This window comes from Anomaloglossus baeobatrachus, chromosome 5, assembly GCF_048569485.1.
Source record: "Anomaloglossus baeobatrachus isolate aAnoBae1 chromosome 5, aAnoBae1.hap1, whole genome shotgun sequence".
Taxonomy (NCBI): Eukaryota; Metazoa; Chordata; class Amphibia; order Anura; family Aromobatidae; genus Anomaloglossus; species Anomaloglossus baeobatrachus.
The window spans coordinates 7,704,901-7,723,152 of record NC_134357.1 but is presented as its reverse complement, the minus strand read 5'-3'; the positions used below and the strand labels follow the sequence as shown (position 1 = coordinate 7,723,152).

The following is an 18,252-nucleotide window of genomic DNA, read 5'->3' as shown; positions in this document are numbered from 1 at the left end:
CGTTAAGCGGGCGGTAAGCAGCACTTTAGTGCTGGCCCCACTAGTGCCACAGTGTTATTTTGGTGTACCTTTTTTCTCTATACCATATATATATGTATATATATATTGCACTGTAAGGTCGCTTCTTGGCTGTATACCCTATCTTGCTCTGAGGAGACGACAACATGTCACCCGCAAAACGCAAGGGTGCCAAGACACAGGCTGTAAGCGCTGCTTGTGCCGCTTGTGGGGCTGATCTACCGGCAGGTTACAATGACCCCCATTGTGTGCAATGTTCGGTCCCTGTGCCACTTCGTCAGCCGGAGTCTATGGTGGTAGTGGCCCAGGCAGAGTCGCCGGTGAACCCTGTCCCGGTGACGGGGACAGAGTTTGCAGTTTTTGCTGACAAGATGTCTGTCACTATGACAAAGATACTAGAGACCTTGCAGGCCAGGCCAGTTACTCAGACCATGGACACTGCTGCGGCAACGTTCCCCGGTCCCCCTCAGTTGGAGTTAATCCGTGATTCAAGGGGGTCCCAGGCATCTCAGCCTGACGGCTCTGATTCAGATGACAGTCCCAGGCAGCCTAAGCGTGCTCGCTGGGAGAGACCCCCCACGTCATCACGCGGATCAGGGTCTCAGCGAGAAGAGTCTCTACATGATGAGACAGAGGAGGGTGATCAGGAGTCTAATCCTGAAACCGCTCTCAATCTGGATGCCCCTGATGGTGACGCCATGGTAAATGACCTTATAGCGGCCATCAATAGACTGTTGGATATTTCTCCCCCAGCCCCTTCAGCAGAGGAGGCAGCTGCACAGCAGGAGAAGTTCCATTTCAGGTATCCCAAGCGTAAACTGAGTACTTTTCTGGACCACGCTGACTTCAGAGAATCAGTCCAGAAACACCATGCTTACCCAGACAAGCGCTTCTCCAAACGTCTTAAGGATACACGTTATCCCTTTCCCCCTGACGTGGTCAAACGCTGGACCCAGTGTCCAAAGGTGGACCCCCCAATCTCCAGGCTTGCGGCTAGATCCATAGTTGCAGTGGAGGATGGGGCTTCACTTAAAGATGCCAATGACAGACAGATGGACCTTTGGTTAAAGTCTGTCTATGAAGCTATCGGCGCGTCGTTTGCTCCAGCATTCGCGGCCGTGTGGGCACTCCAAGCTATTTCAGCTGGCCTGGCACAGGTGGACTCTATCATACGTCCAGCAGTGCCGCGAGTAGCGTCCCTAACCTCGCAAATGTCTGCGTTTGCGACTTACGCTATCAACGCTGTCCTGGACTCTACAAGCCGTACCTCAATGGCGTCTGCCAACTCTGTGGTTTTGCGCAGAGCCTTGTGGTTAAAGGAATGGAAAGCGGATTCTGCTTCCAAAAAATGTTTAACCAGCTTGCCACTATCTGTAGACAGACTGTTTGGTGAACAATTGGCTGAAATCATTAAACAATCCAAGGGTAAAGACTCCTCCTTACCCCAGCCCAGATCAAGCAAACCTCAACAGAGGAAGTGGCAGTCGAGGTTTCGGTCCTTTCGAGGCTCCGGCAAGACCCAATTCTCCTCGTCCAAAGGGACTCAGAAGGAGCAAAGGAGCTCAGATTCCTGGCGGGCTCACTCACGCCCCAAGAAAGCAACCGGAGGAACCGCTTCCAAGGCGGCTGCCTCATGACTTTCGGCCTCATCCCTCCGCATCCTCGGTCGGTGGCAGGCTCTCCCGCTTTTGCGACATTTGGCTGCCACAGGTCAAAGACCGGTGGGTAACAGACATTTTGTCTCACGGGTACAGGATAGAGTTCAGTTCTCGTCCTCCGCCTCGGTTCTTCAGAACCTCCCCACATCCCGACCGAGCAGATGCCCTTCTGCAGGCGGTGTGCTCACTAAAAGCAGAAGGAGTGGTGATCCCTGTTCCTCAGCAGGAACAAGGGCAAGGTTTTTACTCCAATCTCTTTGTGGTTCCAAAAAAGGACGGCTCGTTTCGTCCTGTTCTGGACCTAAAGCTGCTCAACAAGCATGTGAACGCCAGGCGGTTCCGGATGGAATCCCTCCGCTCCGTCATTGCCTCACTGTCTCAAGGAGATTTCCTAGCATCAATAGACATCAAAGATGCTTATCTCCACGTGCCGATTGCTACAGAGCACCAACGTTTTCTACGTTTCGTGATAGGAGACGACCATCTCCAGTTCGTAGCTCTGCCATTTGGTCTGGCGACAGCCCCACGGGTTTTCACCAAGGTCATGGCGGCAGTGGTAGCAGTCTTGCATTCTCAGGGACATTCGGTGATCCCTTATTTAGACGATCTACTTGTCAAAGCACCCTCTCAAGAGGCATGCCAACACAGCCTGAATGTTGCGCTGGAGACTGTCCAGACTTTCGGGTGGATCATCAACTTTTCAAAGTCAAACCTGGCACCGACTCGATCACTAACGTATCTTGGCGTGGAGTTTCATACTCTCTCAGCGATAGTGAAGCTTCCGCTGGACAAGCAGCGGTCACTACAGACAGGGGTGCAGTCTCTCCTTCAGGGTCAGTCGCACCCCTTAAGGCGCCTCATGCACTTCCTAGGGAAAATGGTGGCAGCAATGGAGGCAGTCCCGTTCGCGCAGTTTCATCTGCGCCCACTTCAAGGGGACATTCTCCGCCAATGGGACGGGAAGACAACTTCCCTAGACAGGAAAGTCTCCCTTTCTCAGACGGCCAAGGACTCTCTGCAATGGTGGCTTCTTCCCACCTCATTATCACAGGGAAGATCATTCCTGCCCCCATCCTGGGCAGTGGTCACGACAGACGCGAGTCTGTCAGGGTGGGGAGCAGTTTTTCTCCACCACAGGGCTCAAGGGACGTGGACTCAGCAGGAGTCCACCCTTCAGATCAATGTTCTGGAAATCAGGGCAGTGTATCTTGCCCTATTAGCCTTCCAGCAGTGGCTGGAAGGAAAGCAGATCCGAATTCAGTCGGACAACTCCACAGCGGTGGCATACATCAACCACCAAGGCGGAACACGCAGTCGGCAAGCCTTCCAGGAAGTCAGGCGGATTCTGATGTGGGTGGAGGAAAGAGCATCCACCATATCAGCAGTTCACATCCCGGGCGTAGAAAACTGGGAAGCAGACTTCCTCAGTCGCCAGGGCATGGACGCAGGGGAATGGTCCCTTCACCCGGACGTGTTTCAGGAAATCTGCCGCCGCTGGGGGGTGCCGGACGTCGACCTAATGGCGTCTCGGCACAACAACAAGGTCCCGACCTTCATAGCGCGGTCTCGCGATCAAAGAGCTCTGGCGGCAGACGCCTTAGTGCAAGATTGGTCGCAGTTCTGGCTCCCTTATGTGTTTCCACCTCTGGCACTCTTGCCCAGAGTGTTACGCAAGATCAGATCCGATTGCGGCCGCGTCATACTCGTCGCCCCAGACTGGCCGAGGAGGTCGTGGTACCCGGATCTGTGGCATCTCACGGTCGGCCAACCGTGGGCACTACCAGACCGTCCAGACTTACTGTCCCAAGGGCCGTTTTTCCATCGGAATTCTGCGGCCCTGAACCTGACTGTGTGGCCATTGAGTCCTGGATCCTAGCGTCTTCAGGAGTACCCCAAGGGGTCGTGGCCACCATGAGACAGGCTAGGAAGTCCACTTCTGCTAAGATCTACCACAGAACGTGGAAGATTTTCTTATCCTGGTGCTCTGCACAAGGAGTATCCCCCTGGCCATTCGCGTTACCTGTCGTTCTTTCCTTCCTGCAATCTGGGTTGGAAAAGGGCTTGTCGCTCGGCTCCCTTAAAGGGCAAGTCTCGGCACTATCCGTGTTTTTTCAGAAGCGTCTAGCACGACTTTCTCAGGTGCGCACGTTCCTGCAGGGGGTTTGTCGTATCGTACCTCCGTACAGGCGGCCGTTAGATCCGTGGGATCTAAACAAGGTCCTTGTTGCTCTCCAGAAGCCGCCCTTCGAGCCTCTGAGGGATGTGTCACTTTCTCGACTCTCACAGAAAGTGGCATTTCTGGTAGCGGTCACGTCTCTTCGGAGAGTGTCTGAACTAGCAGCGCTGTCATCCAAAGCTCCTTTCCTGGTGTTCCACCAGGACAAGGTAGTGCTGCGCCCCATTCAGGAGTTTCTCCCTACGGTGGTATCCTCTTTTCATCTTAATCAGGATATCTCCTTGCCTTCCTTTTATCCGCATGCAGTTCATCGGTATGAAAAGGATTAACATTTGTTGGATCTGGTGAGAGCACTCAGAATCTACATTTCCCGCACGGCGCCCCTGCGCCGCTCGGATGCACTCTTTGTCCTTGTCGCTGGTAAGCGCAAAGGGTCGCAGGCTTCCAAAGCCACCCTGGCTCGATGGATCAAAGAACCAATTCTTGAAGCCTACCGTTCTGCTGGGCTTCCGGTTCCATCAGGGCTGAAGGCCCATTCTACCAGAGCCGTGGGTGCGTCCTGGGCATTACGACACCAGGCTACGGCTCAACAGGTGTGCCAGGCAGCTACCTGGTCGAGTCTGCACACTTTCACCAAACATTATCAGGTGCATACCTATGCTTCGGCGGACGCCAGCCTAGGTAGAAGAGTCCTGCAGGCCCGTAGGGGAGGGCTGTCTTTGCAGCTCTAACATGAGGTATTTCTTTACCCACCCAGGGACAGCTTTTGGACGTCCCAATCGTCTGGGTCTCCCAATGGAGCGCCGAAGAAGAAGGGAATTTTGTTACTTACCGTAAATTCCTTTTCTTCTAGCTCCTATTGGGAGACCCAGCACCCGCCCTGTTGTCCTTCGGGATTTTTGGTTGTTTTTCGGGTACACATGTTGGTCATGTTGAATGGTTTTCAGTTCTCCGATGTTACTTCGGAGTGAATTTGTTTAAACCAGTTATTGGCTTTCCTCCTTCTTGCTTTTGCACTAAAACTGGTGAGCCAGTGATCCCACGGGGGGTGTATAGCCAGAAGGGGAGGGGCCTTACACTTTTTAGTGTAATGCTTTGTGTGGCCTCCGGAGGCAGTACTATACACCCAATCGTCTGGGTCTCCCAATAGGAGCTAGAAGAAAAGGAATTTACGGTAAGTAACAAAATTCCCTTCTTTTCTCCCTGGCCTTTTGCCTTGCCCACTTTTCTGTCCTTCTTTCAATCTGGACTGGAAAAGGGTTTGTCGCTCGGCTCCCTTAAGGGACAAGTCTCAGCGCTCTCTGTGTTTTTCCAGAAGCGCCTAGCCAGACTTCCACAGGTACGCACGTTCCTGCAGGGGGTTTGTCACATCGTTCCGCCTTACAAGCGGCCGTTAGAACCCTGGGATCTAAACAGGGTGCTGATGGTTCTTCAGAAACCACCGTTCGAGCCAATGAGAGATATTTCCCTCTCACAACTTTCGCAGAAAGTGGTTTTTTCTAGTAGCAGTCACTTCTCTTCGGAGAGTGTCTGAGCTAGCAGCATTGTCGTGCAAAGCCCCTTTCCTGGTGTTTCACCAGGACAAGGTGGTTCTACGTCCGGTTCCGGATTTTCTCCCTAAGGTGGTATCCTCCTTTCATCTCAATCAGGATATCTCCTTACCTTCTTTTTATCCTCATCCAGTTCACCAATGTGAAAAGCATTTGCACTTGTTAGATTTGGTGAGAGCACTCAGACTCTACATTTCTCGTACGGCGCCCCTGCGCCGCTCGGATGCACTCTTTGTCCTTGTCGCTGGCCAGCGTAAAGGGTCACAGGTTTCCAAATCAACCCTGGCTCGGTGGATCAAGGAGCCAATTATCGAAGCTTACCGTTCGGCTGGGCTTCCGGTTCCATCAGGGCTGAGGGCCCATTCTACCAGAGCCGGGGGCGCGTCCTGGGCTTTGAGGCACCAGGCTGCGGCTCAGCAGGTGTGTCAGGTGGCTACCTGGTCGAGCCTGCACACTTTCACGAAACACTATCAGGTGCATACCTATGCTTCGGCGGATGCCAGCCTAGGTAGACGAGTCCTTCAGGCGGCGGTTGCCCACCTGTAGGAAAGGGCCGTTTTACGGCTCTCTTACGAGGTATTATTTTACCCACCCAGGGACTGCTTTTGGACGTCCCAATTGTCTGGGTCTCCCAATAGAGCGACAAAGAAGAAGGGAATTTTGTTTACTTACCGTAAATTCCTTTTCTTCTAGCTCTAATTGGGAGACCCAGCGCCCGCCCCTGTTTTTTTGTGTACACATGTTGTTCATGTTGAATGGTTTCAGTTCTCCGATATTCCTTCGGATTGAAGTTACTTTAAACCAGTTTATAATTCTTTTTCCTCCTTCTTGCTTTTGCACCAAAACTGAGGAGCCCGTGGGAGCACGGGGGGTGTATAGGCAGAAGGGGAGGGGCTTAACACTTTTGAGTGTAATACTTTGTGCGGCCTCCGGAGGCATAGCCTATACAACCCAATTGTCTGGGTCTCCCAATTAGAGCTAGAAGAAAAGGAATTTACGGTAAGTAAACAAAATTCCCTTCTTTTCCTCTATAGATTTATATGGCGAACACGAAAAACATGAAAAAAATGCATAAAAAAAAAAGTTTGCACCAAAGTAAAATGCCAAAAATCTGTAATAATGGTAGCAGATGCTGGGGTGCATTTAGACTGCGTTTGCAGAGAGTGCGGCCTGAACGCTGCGTGGTACCATGGATTTCAAGGGGTTTTTTGTAATCCTTATAAAAAGTGCCCAGAGGGACTAATGGTGGAAACGTGACCGCTGCAGCCAATCACCGGCCTCAGCTGTGCAATACGAAACTCGATATTTGCTGCAGAGGTCACAGGGGTCAGTGGTGACCACCAAGAGATCAGGACCCCAGTGACCTCGCTGCCGGGACCACCGGCATGTTACGTGTAGTCCGCCTTATCTTGGAGGTACGGTGTTAGGCTCACCATCTCACATTGTATGTATTCTATCACCCCCAGACCGCAGCGGCACAAACTGCTGACCACCAACATGAAGAGGCGACTGACAGGAAGATTCTGCTTTGTGACTTACAGAAGGAGGCGCTGAGCGAAGGGACGGAGCTGCAGGTAATGTCTACAGGAGGGTGCATGAAGCGCTGAAGGTCACAACCGCCGCCTTTACTGATGAGAATCAGCGCCATGCAGCAGCCGCCGGAGATCGTTGCAGCGGTGGATCCATTTAACCCCTTACTGACATGTGACGTACAGTTACATCATGTGCTGGCTTCCTGCCTTTGATGCTCACATGCCGAGCCCCTTCTATCCCGCCCGCTGATGGCTGAATTATTCACCCATCATGTTACTTTACCTGCTCCACCCCACCCGTACTGTTAACTTGTTAACTGCTGCTGGTAATCTTTGATGTGATCACTGGTCACTGATGGGTTACCATTACAGCTGGGGGTCTGCAGAAGACCCCCGCATGCTTGTCACTACAGCTCTCCTGTGATAGTCGGCGTTTAGCCAGTGTTCATAGGAGATAGTGATTTTCACTATACACAGCAATGCTGATGCACTGCTATGTATAACACAAGTGATTGGACGATTGAAGCTTCAGGTCCTCTAAGGAAACTCGTAAATGCAGAAAAAAAAAATGATATAAAAAAAATATGAAAAACCATTTGACATCACTCCCTTTTGCCACATTGAAAATAAAACAAAAAAAGTATACATTTGTAATTGCTGCATTTAATAAAGTCCGATCTATGAAAATATAAAATAAATTAATCCGCTTGGTAAACAATATGATGAGAGAATAACAGAAATACCAGAATGCCTGTTATTTTTTATTTTATTACTATTATTTTTGGGCTGCCGCGGTAAAAAGTGATCAAAACCATCATCACATCTACCCCAAAATGGTATCAGTAAAAACGTCCGCTCAGGATGCAAAAAGTAACCCTTCCCTCAGCCCCCGAAAACTGGAAATGGTACGGGGCTCAGAACATGGGGGCACAAGGAAAATTGTATTTATTATTATTATTATTATTATTATTAATATAATAATAATAAAAAATAATATTTTTTATTATTATTTTTATATATACAAATTTCCTTTTATTTTTTTCACCACTTAAACACATGCAGATGTTTGGTGTGTATGATCTCGTCCTGACCCGGAGGATCACACGGCCCGTTCAGCTTTACTGTATAGTGAACATCGTAAATTAAAAACCCAAATAAAATCTGTAAAATGTCGCACTTTACTCTTTAGATGAGCAAATAATACATTTTTAGTCCTGAAGTTTGATTGTACAAAAATGCGATGAGATTTGCAAAAGCCGCAAATGATGAAATATCTGCATTACCAAAAACCACGTCCATAATAGCGAAACCCCCCCAAAAAATCAGACTAAACGTTCCGGCTTTGTAGTGAATCCGTTGTCCTCGTTCAGGCGGGAGCCGTGCAGTCCCCTGGGGTCCTTTGAATGCTCAGTGAGGGTCCCGGACCCCGACCCCCACCCATCTACAGATTGGTTAAAGGAGTTAGAAATTAAACCACGAGTTTGATGTTTATTTTGTTTTTCTATCTTTGTTCATTAATCGTTTTACGGTTTTAGCTACAAATAAAATATTGAACAAAGCGCGAACAAAAGCCGCGATCGGAGACATTATTGCTGCATGATCGTTAATCCGCTGATGATTGGGGTCCAGTTGTGTTACCCCCGCTCTTGTTCCTATGTGCCGGTGATTTCTGCGGTTTGCACTTGCTCGTTATGTCTATGTGATTATTCTTCCAGGGTTACGTGGTGGAGTTCTCAAGCCCCAGTAATTTCTTTGTGAAAGCCTTTGATGCTAAATCAATGAATAATCTGATGAAAGTGTCAAGTTCCCTGCAAAATCTTTATTCGGACCCCAGTACCATGAAGAAAGGCTACACGCCTGAGCCGGGGGAAGTCTGCGTGGCCAAGTACCATCAGGACCAGGTGAGCTGCCGACACCGGAGGGGGCGATATCACTGACGTGGACTGTGATGGATGGACTGGCCGCAGGTCTCCTGTGGTGACCCCGCAGCCTTAGATAAGACGGAGGCCGTCCTGCTCAGGACACCGCCGGCCAGTCCCTCCATCACGGTCTGTCAAGGGAGGAATTTGGGTGAAGACTGTTAATGGAGTCTTCGTTTGTGATATCCAGAGACGGTGCCGTATTAGCTATATCCAGTGCCGATATATCAATGTATCAGACAATGAATATATAAGACATGTTCTCCTTGAGCCAGCATCATTAACTGAACTCGTGTATTGGAAGACACCTAATTATACCGAAAAGCTACTTTGGCTTTGAAGCTAAACAGGGAGTTTAACATATAGCTTAGACCACCTTTATAGGTCCACACTACAAACATGGATGTGGCATCGTCCTCAGTCTGGGGCTCTGGCGTGGACCATACAGCCACGGAGAAATGGCAGCTATTCCCTTCTTTATATGTGTATTTTCCCTCAGCAATGGTACAGAGCGCTGATGTACAATGTGGAGACCACCATGAGGACAGCGCAGGTCTTGTATCTGGACTATGGAAATACAGAGACCCTCTCGCTGGACAGCGTGCAGCCCATGCACCGGGACGTGGAGCTGCTGCCCCCTTGTGTGAGTTTATTGCGGGGGTAGATGTGACCTCGGTAAGGGGCTGTTATGAGACTCGTCTGTTATAAACGCCTTTCCTTCTCTCTCTTCAGGCTTTGCATTGTTCCTTGGCGCACGTCGCCGCTCCCCCTTTCGGCTGGACCCCGGAGTGCCTGGTGGACGTGAAGCGCCTCCTGGTGGGGCATAAGCTGTTGGTCCGGGTCACCGCCGTCGTCCTCGGGGAACTCCCGCATTACTCGGTGCACGTTTCGTCACCGGATTCAGGTGCGTACGATTCTTCTCGGAGGCCGCGACGCCCATTGTCTAGTCTGATGTTATTCAGTGTAATAGAATCTCGATCTCTCCTTGTTCGTGAATGTTTGCATCTCGACCAAAACATGTGCGACATCGGTAATGCGTTCCTTCACCCTCTCCCTACAGATAATGTCTTGGAGACATGTGTGGTGTTACCCTGCAGGTCCCGGCTGGCGTGCCCCGTGGTGGTCCGCAGCTTATAGGTCTCCCCCAGGGCTGTCAATTTACCCATTGTTATGTCTTTTTTTTTTTTTTTACAGGGGAAGAAGTACATAAAATAATGATTGAGAAGGGTTATTCGTTCCCACCACTGACCACAGACCACGAAAAAGGCGGGGATCCTGAGAAAGGTGGGATGTCAGACCCGCTAATGGTAGACCTACATAACTGCTGGAGGTGATCAGCCCCCGCTACATGACCGCTGGAGGTGATCAGCCCCCGCTACATAACTGCTGGAGGTGATCAGCCCCCGCTACATAACTGCTGGAGGTGATCAGCCCCCGCTACATAACTGCTGGAGGTGATCAGCCCCCGCTACATAACTGCTGGAGGTGATCAGCCCCCGCTACATAACTGCTGGAGGGGATCAGCCCCCGCTAATCATAGACCTACATAACTGCTGGAGGGGATCAGCCCCTGCTACATAACTGCTGAAGGGGATCAGCCCCTGCTACATAACTGCTGGAGGGGATCAGCCCCCGCTACATAACTGCTGGAGGTGATCAGCCCCCGCTACATAACTGCTGGAGGTGATCAGCCCCTGCTACATAACTGCTGGAGGTGATGAGCCCCTGCTACATAACTGCTGGAGGGGATCAGCCCCCGCTACATAACTGCTGGAGGTGATCAGCCCCTGCTACATAACTGCTGAAGGTGATCAGCCCCTGCTACATAACTGTTGGAGGGGATCAGCCCCTGCTACATAACTGTTGGAGGGGATCAGCCCCCGCTACATAACTACTGGAGGTGATCAGCCCCCGCTACATAACTGCTGGAGGTGATCAGCCCCCTGCTACATAACCGCTGGAGGTGATCAGCCCCCGCTACATAACTGCTGGAGGTGATCAGCCCCCGCTACATAACCGCTGGAGGGGATCAGCCCCCGCTACATAACCGCTGGAGGGGATCAGCCCCCGCTACATAACCGCTGGAGGTGATCAGCCCCCGCTACATAACTGCTGGAGGTGATCAGCCCCTGCTACATAACTGCTGGAGGTGATCAGCCCCCGCTACATAACTGCTGGAGGTGATCAGCCCCCTGCTACTTAACTGCTGGAGGGGATCAGCCCCCGCTACATAACTGCTGGAGGGGATCAGCCCCCGCTACATAACTGCTGGAGGGGATCAGCCCCCGCTACATAACTGCTGGAGGGGATCAGCCCCTGCTACATAACTGCTGGAGGGGATCAGCCCCTGCTACATAACTGTTGGAGGGGTTCAGCCCCTGCTACATAACTGCTGGAGGGGATCAGCCCCCGCAGACTGGCTCCGATTCCTTTCTCATAAGATTCTGATCCCAAACTTCATTTACAAACCGATTATTGATCACTGAAATAATCTGAACCCCCAAATTATTACAGACCCTAAAATGAATCCAAACCTTCAGACTCCAGACAAGACCCCAAAATTAATTCAGCCTTTATTCAGTACAGTAACCCAGACCCCAGAGTGCACTGCGCCTCACACCGGGGTCCGGATTCCTCCAGCTGCGGCCATCACTGCACTGGGATCTTCATATATAGGTGATACGGACTTGTAGGATAAGTTCAGTGCCGCGTATTCCTGTGTACTGCTATGTGCAGGGAGCACCTCTAGAGGGCGCCAGTGACAGCAGAACAAGTGTTTAATGCAGCCGAGAAGTTTCTGTAAAGTTTGTCAGTAGCCGTCAGTCATAAAGTATTTATTAATCAGTAGAGGTTTATTAGTTGGTTATTTCCAGCCTCTAGAGCAGGAGAAATCATACTTACCAGACCCCGGAGGTCTGCGTGGCTCCCAGGTCCTCCTGCAATCTTTGATGGGCACTCCCAGCAGGTATGCTCCACAGCAGTCCTCCCTGCTTCCAACCAACACTCATACACATCAGATGGCACAGACACACTCAACATCCGGTGGTACCGATTGCTTCCGGCCGGCAGAGGAACCTGGGGCGCAGATCAGTGGAGCACGAGGACCTGCGGTGGTTGCATCGAGGACCTGCGGTGGTTGCATCGAGGACCTGCAGTGGATGCATTGAGTACCTGCAGTGGATGCATCGAGGACCTGCGGTGGATGCATCGAGGACCTGCGGTGGATGCATTGAGGACCTGCGGTGGATGCATCGAGGACCTGCGGTGGTTGCATCGAGGACCTGCGGTGGTTGCATCGAGGACCTGCGGTGGTTGCATCGAGGACCTGCGGTGGTTGCATCGAGGACCTGCGGTGGTTGCATCGAGGACCTGCGGTGGTTGCATCGAGGACCTGCGGTGGCTGCATCGAGGACCTGCGGTGGCTGCATCGAGGACCTGCGGTGGTTGCATCGATGCATCCAGTGCATGGTTCGTTATTTTTCCTGACGCTGTCGTTGCTGGTGCTCACTTCTGATCTCGCTCCAGTCTGTGATGAACGCTTGTGACGCTGCGCTCCTAAGTGCTGCGCGTGGTTCATAATTTTTCCTAACGTTGCTGACGCTCACATGTTATCACGCTCCAGTCTGAGACGCACCATCCACTTTTGCCGGCCACACAGGCCCCCGGCACGGTGCGCTCCAGATACAGTTTTATTATTTGTTTCTCTGTGTTCAGAAATCATGGTCTCATGTAGTGGATCTCCTTCCATAGTTCCGGAGCTGATGGAACAGACCCAGATGCTGGAGCTGATGGATGCGACACAGATGCCGGAGCTGATGCCCCAGAACGACTGCCAAGATGGTGCCGCTCACAAACCAGAACTCTTGTCCTCCTCCCTCGCGGTGGGAGACAGATTTGAGATTCTTGTCACAGTCATCCACGACCCCGGGATGTTCTTCTGTCAGAAGGTGCAAAATGCAAGTGAGTCCATGTCTCTCCCCTGCGGCGCTGTATCTGTCCCGGCGCGGTGTCCGTCCCGGCGCGGTGTCCGTCCCGGCGCGGTGTCCGTCCCGGCGCGGTGTCCGTCCCGGCGCGGTGTCCGTCCCGGCGCGGTGTCCGTCCCGGCGCGGTGTCCGTCCCGGCGCGGTGTCCGTCCCGGCGCGGTGTCCGTCCCGGCGCGGTGTCCGGGGTCCGATCGCTGCTGTATTTGCCAGTCTTTTATTTTCAGAACAACTGGAGGAGGTTATGGAGAAGATGCGCCATTGCTACAGCACGTCTCTCCCGTCTCCGCAGTTCTCTCCGGCTCCCGGGGAGATTTGTGCCGCGCAGTTCTCCGGTAAGTCGTGGCTTTTATCAGTTAATCCTCTTCATGGGCTTTTGGACCCAGCTTTCCTGCACCCCTGAGTGGCACATTTCTATAACTCGGCTGCAGAACCTGAACCGCAGGCCCCGGCACAACCCTATAAGATGTACGGAGCCTGGAGTGCAATGAGGGGACACGGTGCTCCAGAGAACGCCCCCACCCATCAATCAGCCGGGAAAGGGGGTGTCATGGAGTCAGACATTACATCTGATATTGGGAAAGGTCGTCAAGGTCAACGTTTTTGAAACCTCTTTGATCCACCCTGGATAGCCCCCCCCGCTCCATACACCGGCCCCCGCTGTGTGTGTGGCCTCCAGTATTGGGTGCAGGGCGCGGGCTCCGCTCTGGTGTCTGCTCAGGGTGGGCACTAACAGCAGTCATGGATCTGAAGAGTGTGCCGGGCTCCTCCGTTATCCACAGCCGCCATCCCAGCGACATAATTGCGAGATGGCAAATAAAAAAAAGTGTAAATCGCTGCTCAATTTCTAAGTTCCAAAATGAGACATTAAAGGTGTAGCCACTGTCGCACTGACCGGGAGAATCCTGTATTCAGGTCGGTTTTACTCCATAGTCTACGCTGTAAAAAGGAAAACCAGAAACAATGAAGGAATTTCGTGTTTTTTTCCAGCTTTTTAGCCCATTGTTTTCTAGTGAACGGCGTTAAAATTACAACTCGTCCTTCAAAAAGCGACAATATCACAGATGTGCAAAATACAGACGTCCATGTGTGTGTGACGCAGGGGAGGGGGCTGAGCGGTGGCTGTGACGCAGGGGAGGGGGCTGAGCGGTGGCTGTGACGCAGGGGAGGGGGCTGAGCGGTGGCTGTGACGCAGGGGAGGGGGCTGAGCGGTGGCTGTGACGCAGGGGAGGGGGCTGAGCGGTGGCTGTGACGCAGGGGAGGGGGCTGAGCGGTGGCTGTGACGCAGGGGAGGGGGCTGAGCGGTGGCTGTGACGCAGGGGAGGGGGCTGAGCGGTGGCTGTGACGCAGGGGAGGGGGCTGAGCGGTGGCTGTGACGCAGGGGAGGGGGCTGAGCGGTGGCTGTGACGCAGGGGAGGGGGCTGAGCGGTGGCTGTGACGCAGGGGAGGGGGCTGAGCGGTGGCTGTGACGCAGGGGAGGGGGCTGAGCGGTGGCTGTGTGTAGTGCTGTGGCTGTGTGTGGTGCTGTGGCTGTGTGTGGTGCTGTGGCTGTGTGTGGTGCTGTGGTGGCTGTGTGTGGTGCGGTGTATTCTTGCTCTGTGCGGTTTCTTTTGTCTCCAGTCACCCGTTTTCTCTCCCGCAGAGGACAATGCCTGGTACCGGGCCAGTGTGGAGCGGCGATGGCTGTGTGTGGTGCTGTGGCTGTGTGTGGTGCTGTGGCTGTGTGTGGTGCTGTGGCTGTGTGTGGTGCGGGGTATTCTTGCTCTTTGTGCTTACTTTGTGTCTCCAGTCACCCGTTCTTTTTTCCCCCTCAGAGGACAATGCCTGGTACCGGGCCAGTGTGGTGCGGCGGTGGCTGTGTGTGGTGCGGCGGTGGCTGTGTGTGGTGCGGCGGTGGCTGTGTGTGGTGCGGCGGTGGCTGTGTGTGGTGCGGCGGTGGCTGTGTGTGGTGCGGCTGTGGCTCTGTGTGGTGCGGCTGTGGCTCTGTGTGGTGCGGCTGTGGCTGTGTGTGGTGCGGCTGTGGCTCTGTGTGGTGCGGCTGTGGCTCTGTGTGGTGCGGCTGTGGCTCTGTGTGGTGCGGCTGTGGCTCTGTGTGGTGCGGCTGTGGCTCTGTGTGGTGCGGCTGTGGCTCTGTGTGGTGCGGCGGTGGCTCTGTGTGGTGCTGTGGCTGTGTGTGGTGCTGTGGCTGTGTGTGGTGCTGTGGCTGTGTGTGGTGATGTGGCTGTGTGTGGTGCTGTGGCTGTGTGTGGTGCGGGGTATTCTTGCTCTTTGTGGTTACTTTGTGTCTCCAGTCACCCGTTCTTTTTTCCCCCGCAGAGGACAATGCCTGGTACCGGGCCAGTGTGGTGCGGCGGTGGCTGTGTGTGGTGCTGTGGCTCTGTGTGGTGCTGTGGCTGTGTGTGGTGCTGTGGCTGTGTGTGGTGCTGTGGCTGTGTGTGGTGCTGTGGCTGTGTGTGGTGCTGTGGCTGTGTGTGGTGCTGTGGCTGTGTGTGGTGCTGTGGCTGTGTGTGGTGCTGTGGCTGTGTGTGGTGCGGGGTATTCTTGCTCTTTGTGGTTATTTTGTGTCTCCAGTCACCCGTTCTTTTTCCCCCCGCAGAGGATAATGCCTGGTACCGGGCCAGTGTGGTGCGATACATCTCGACTGAATCGGTGCTGGTCGGATACTTAGATTTCGGGAATACAGAGACGCTGGCGACTTCCCGCCTGCGTTGCATTGCGCCGGAGCTCCTTTCGGTCCCTTTCCAGGCGGCGCAGTGCTGTCTGGCAGGTGGGTGGCGGTGACTTCTTCATGGCGTAATGATTGTTCGGTGGAGTTAACCCCGCGTTGTCTCCTTCTCAGGCGTGAAATCTGTGTCCGGAAAGTGGAGCTCGGAAGCCACAGATTCCTTCCGGGTCCTCGTTGTGAATAAGATTTTGAGCGCCTCCATCGTGGCCAATTCTGAAGGAGTGTTAACCCTCGAGCTGACCGACGAGTCCGTCACACCCAACCTATCAGTATCACAACATCTCATTAAGGCCAGACTGGCCGCCCCCAGCGCCGCGGACTGTGAGACGCCTGCCGAGGAGGCCGCCGCCGCCGGCGGGGACCGTGCCGTGCCGCTGAGGTGGGCGCAGCTCCCACCAGGGGTAGAGACGGAAGTGTTGGTGTCCACGCTGCACAACCCCGGAGACTTCTGCTGCCACCGCCGCACAGGTGCCCATCGCTGCCATTTATCACTATGGTCGCAGGGTTATTGCTCGTAGTGATCGCCCCTCTTGGTTTTTAGATTTGCACCTTCTGAATCGGCTGAACGAGGCTCTTGGAGAATATTGTTCCCAGAACACATCGGAGGGACATCGCCCGGCGAGGGACGAGACGTGTGCCGCGTACTACACAGGCAAGGAAGCAAACCACAGCCGCCACGGCGAACGCCGAAAATGCCACGTTCTCTCCCTGATAATGGTATGTATCCTCTCATAGGTGACGGGCACTGGTACCGCGCTCAGGTGCAGGACCACAGACACGGCCACGCTGCCAAGATCCTGTATGTGGACTATGGAAACACAGAAGACGTGTCCACGGACAAACTCTGCAAGATCCCCTCCAGCTTCCTGCAGCTCCCAATGCAAGCCATCAGCTGCAGCCTATCAGGTGAGGGTATACGGCGCCACCAATACGGCTTCTCATATTAACGCTAGGAAGACCCCAATGCAGACGAGGGGGATGGTGAGACCCCCAGAGAGTAACAATGGCTCCTGTGCAGGGTTCTGTCCGGGTCATACACATCCATAGGGGCTGCAGCGCCGGATCCTGCGGGAAATCCAGCGAGTGCGCTGGACCTGTAAGACCTGTGCTTGCTGTCAGTAATAGTAAAGGCTGTTTCTCGGGGGTGCGCCTCATTAAGGACATTGGAGCCATGAGTGGGACAAAGGGGTTTTATGGTAAGTCCAAAAATCATATGTTAATGTGCCCCCTAAAAGACTCTTAACCCCTTCACGACCTATGACGTACTGGTATGTCCTAGCTCGTGTCTGGCCCTTTAATGCGGGATTGCATGGCGAGCCCACGACTTTCCGTGCTCATTGGCTGATCAAATCAGACAACATAAGCACGGAAAGTCGTGGGCTCGCCATGCGCCATTTAACTAGTTAACAGGTGCAGGTGGATCTCTGCATGGGGAGATGGGGGATCCACCTGCACCTGTTAACTAGTTAAATCCTGCTATCACTCTCTGACCGCGGAAATTGATGTGCATCGGTGGGGTGCGCGCCATTCCACGCTCCCATCGGCGGCCCTGTGACTTGATCACGGGGTGTGAATGGGTTGTTATGAAAGCGCAGGTTCAGAGGATAATCCGTCACTGTCCTATGAACGTCGGCTGAGCGCAGCACTCACAGGAGAGCAGCATTTCTGCCGTACAGAGCGGCGCGGACTCAGCAGAAGCCATCAGACAGCTCCGCTTCAAGTTCCCTGAGGGAATTACCGTATTTTTCGCTTTATAAGACGCACTTTTCCTCCCCAAATTTTGGGAGGAAAATGGGGGGTGCGTCTTATAAAGCGGTAGCGGGGGGGGGGTCCTGTCTGAGGCGATCGGGCGGCCGGGTGCCTGTGGCTGCATGCAAGCGGCCGGGTACCTGTACTTGCGTGCAGTGGCAGCCGGGTACCCGTGGCTGTGTGCAGGCGGCAGCGGGTGCTGTGTGGGGTCGGCAGCCGGGTACCTGTGCTTGCATGCGGTGGCAGACGGGTACCCATGGCTGTGTGCGGGCGGCAGCCGGGTGCTGTGTGCGAGCGGCAGTCGGGTGCCCGTGCGGGCGGCAGCCGGCTGCCGCCCTCACACAGTCACCCAGCTGCCGCCCGCACACAGCCATGGGTACCCGGCTGCCACCGCACGCAAGCACAGGTACCCGGCGGCTTGTACGCAGGGTGGGCGGGCAGCCTGCTGGCTGCCACTCTGTGCATGCGGGGCGGGCGGCTGTGCAGCTTACCAGTTGTCCGCGGTCCCACTTTCAAATGATGGCGCCGGTGGAGCTCTTGGATGAGAGCTCCATCTGCGCACGCGCTGCTCCGGGAGTCAGCGCGTGCGCAGATGGAGCCCTTGGATGAGAGCTCCATCTGCGCATGCGTCGCTTTGGGCGCCATTACTTGAATCGGGACCGCGGACACACTCCACCACTGAGCCGTCGCCGCCGTTCCCACCACTGAGCCGTCGCCGCTGCTGCCACCACTGAACCGGGACCGCGGACACACTCCACCACTGAGCAGTCCCTGCCGCTGCCACCACTGAGCAGTTGCCGCCGCTCCCACCACTGAGCCATCGCCGCCACTCCCACCACTGAGCCGTCGCCGCCACCACTGAACCAGGACCGCGGACACTCACTGCACCGGCCTGCTGCACGGCTCACCCGCCACGGCCGCCACCACGGACCCCACGGATCCTGC

At 54.1% G+C, this 18,252-nt stretch overlaps 1 protein-coding gene across 1 annotated transcript in view; it reads left to right on the top strand.

The window, feature by feature from the left end:
* Positions 1-18,252, top strand: part of TDRD1 (tudor domain containing 1) — a 130,097-nt gene that overhangs the window by 26,979 nt on the left and 84,866 nt on the right. The window contains exons 6-16 of the mRNA XM_075348125.1: positions 6,869-6,976; positions 8,650-8,835; positions 9,353-9,496; positions 9,586-9,757; positions 10,048-10,137; positions 12,604-12,813; positions 13,061-13,168; positions 15,430-15,600; positions 15,673-16,026; positions 16,100-16,210; positions 16,294-16,464. Coding sequence (XP_075204240.1) covers positions 6,869-6,976; positions 8,650-8,835; positions 9,353-9,496; positions 9,586-9,757; positions 10,048-10,137; positions 12,604-12,813; positions 13,061-13,168; positions 15,430-15,600; positions 15,673-16,026; positions 16,100-16,210; positions 16,294-16,464 — 1,825 coding nt within the window. The remainder of the gene's footprint in view (positions 1-6,868; positions 6,977-8,649; positions 8,836-9,352; positions 9,497-9,585; positions 9,758-10,047; positions 10,138-12,603; positions 12,814-13,060; positions 13,169-15,429; positions 15,601-15,672; positions 16,027-16,099; positions 16,211-16,293; positions 16,465-18,252) is intronic.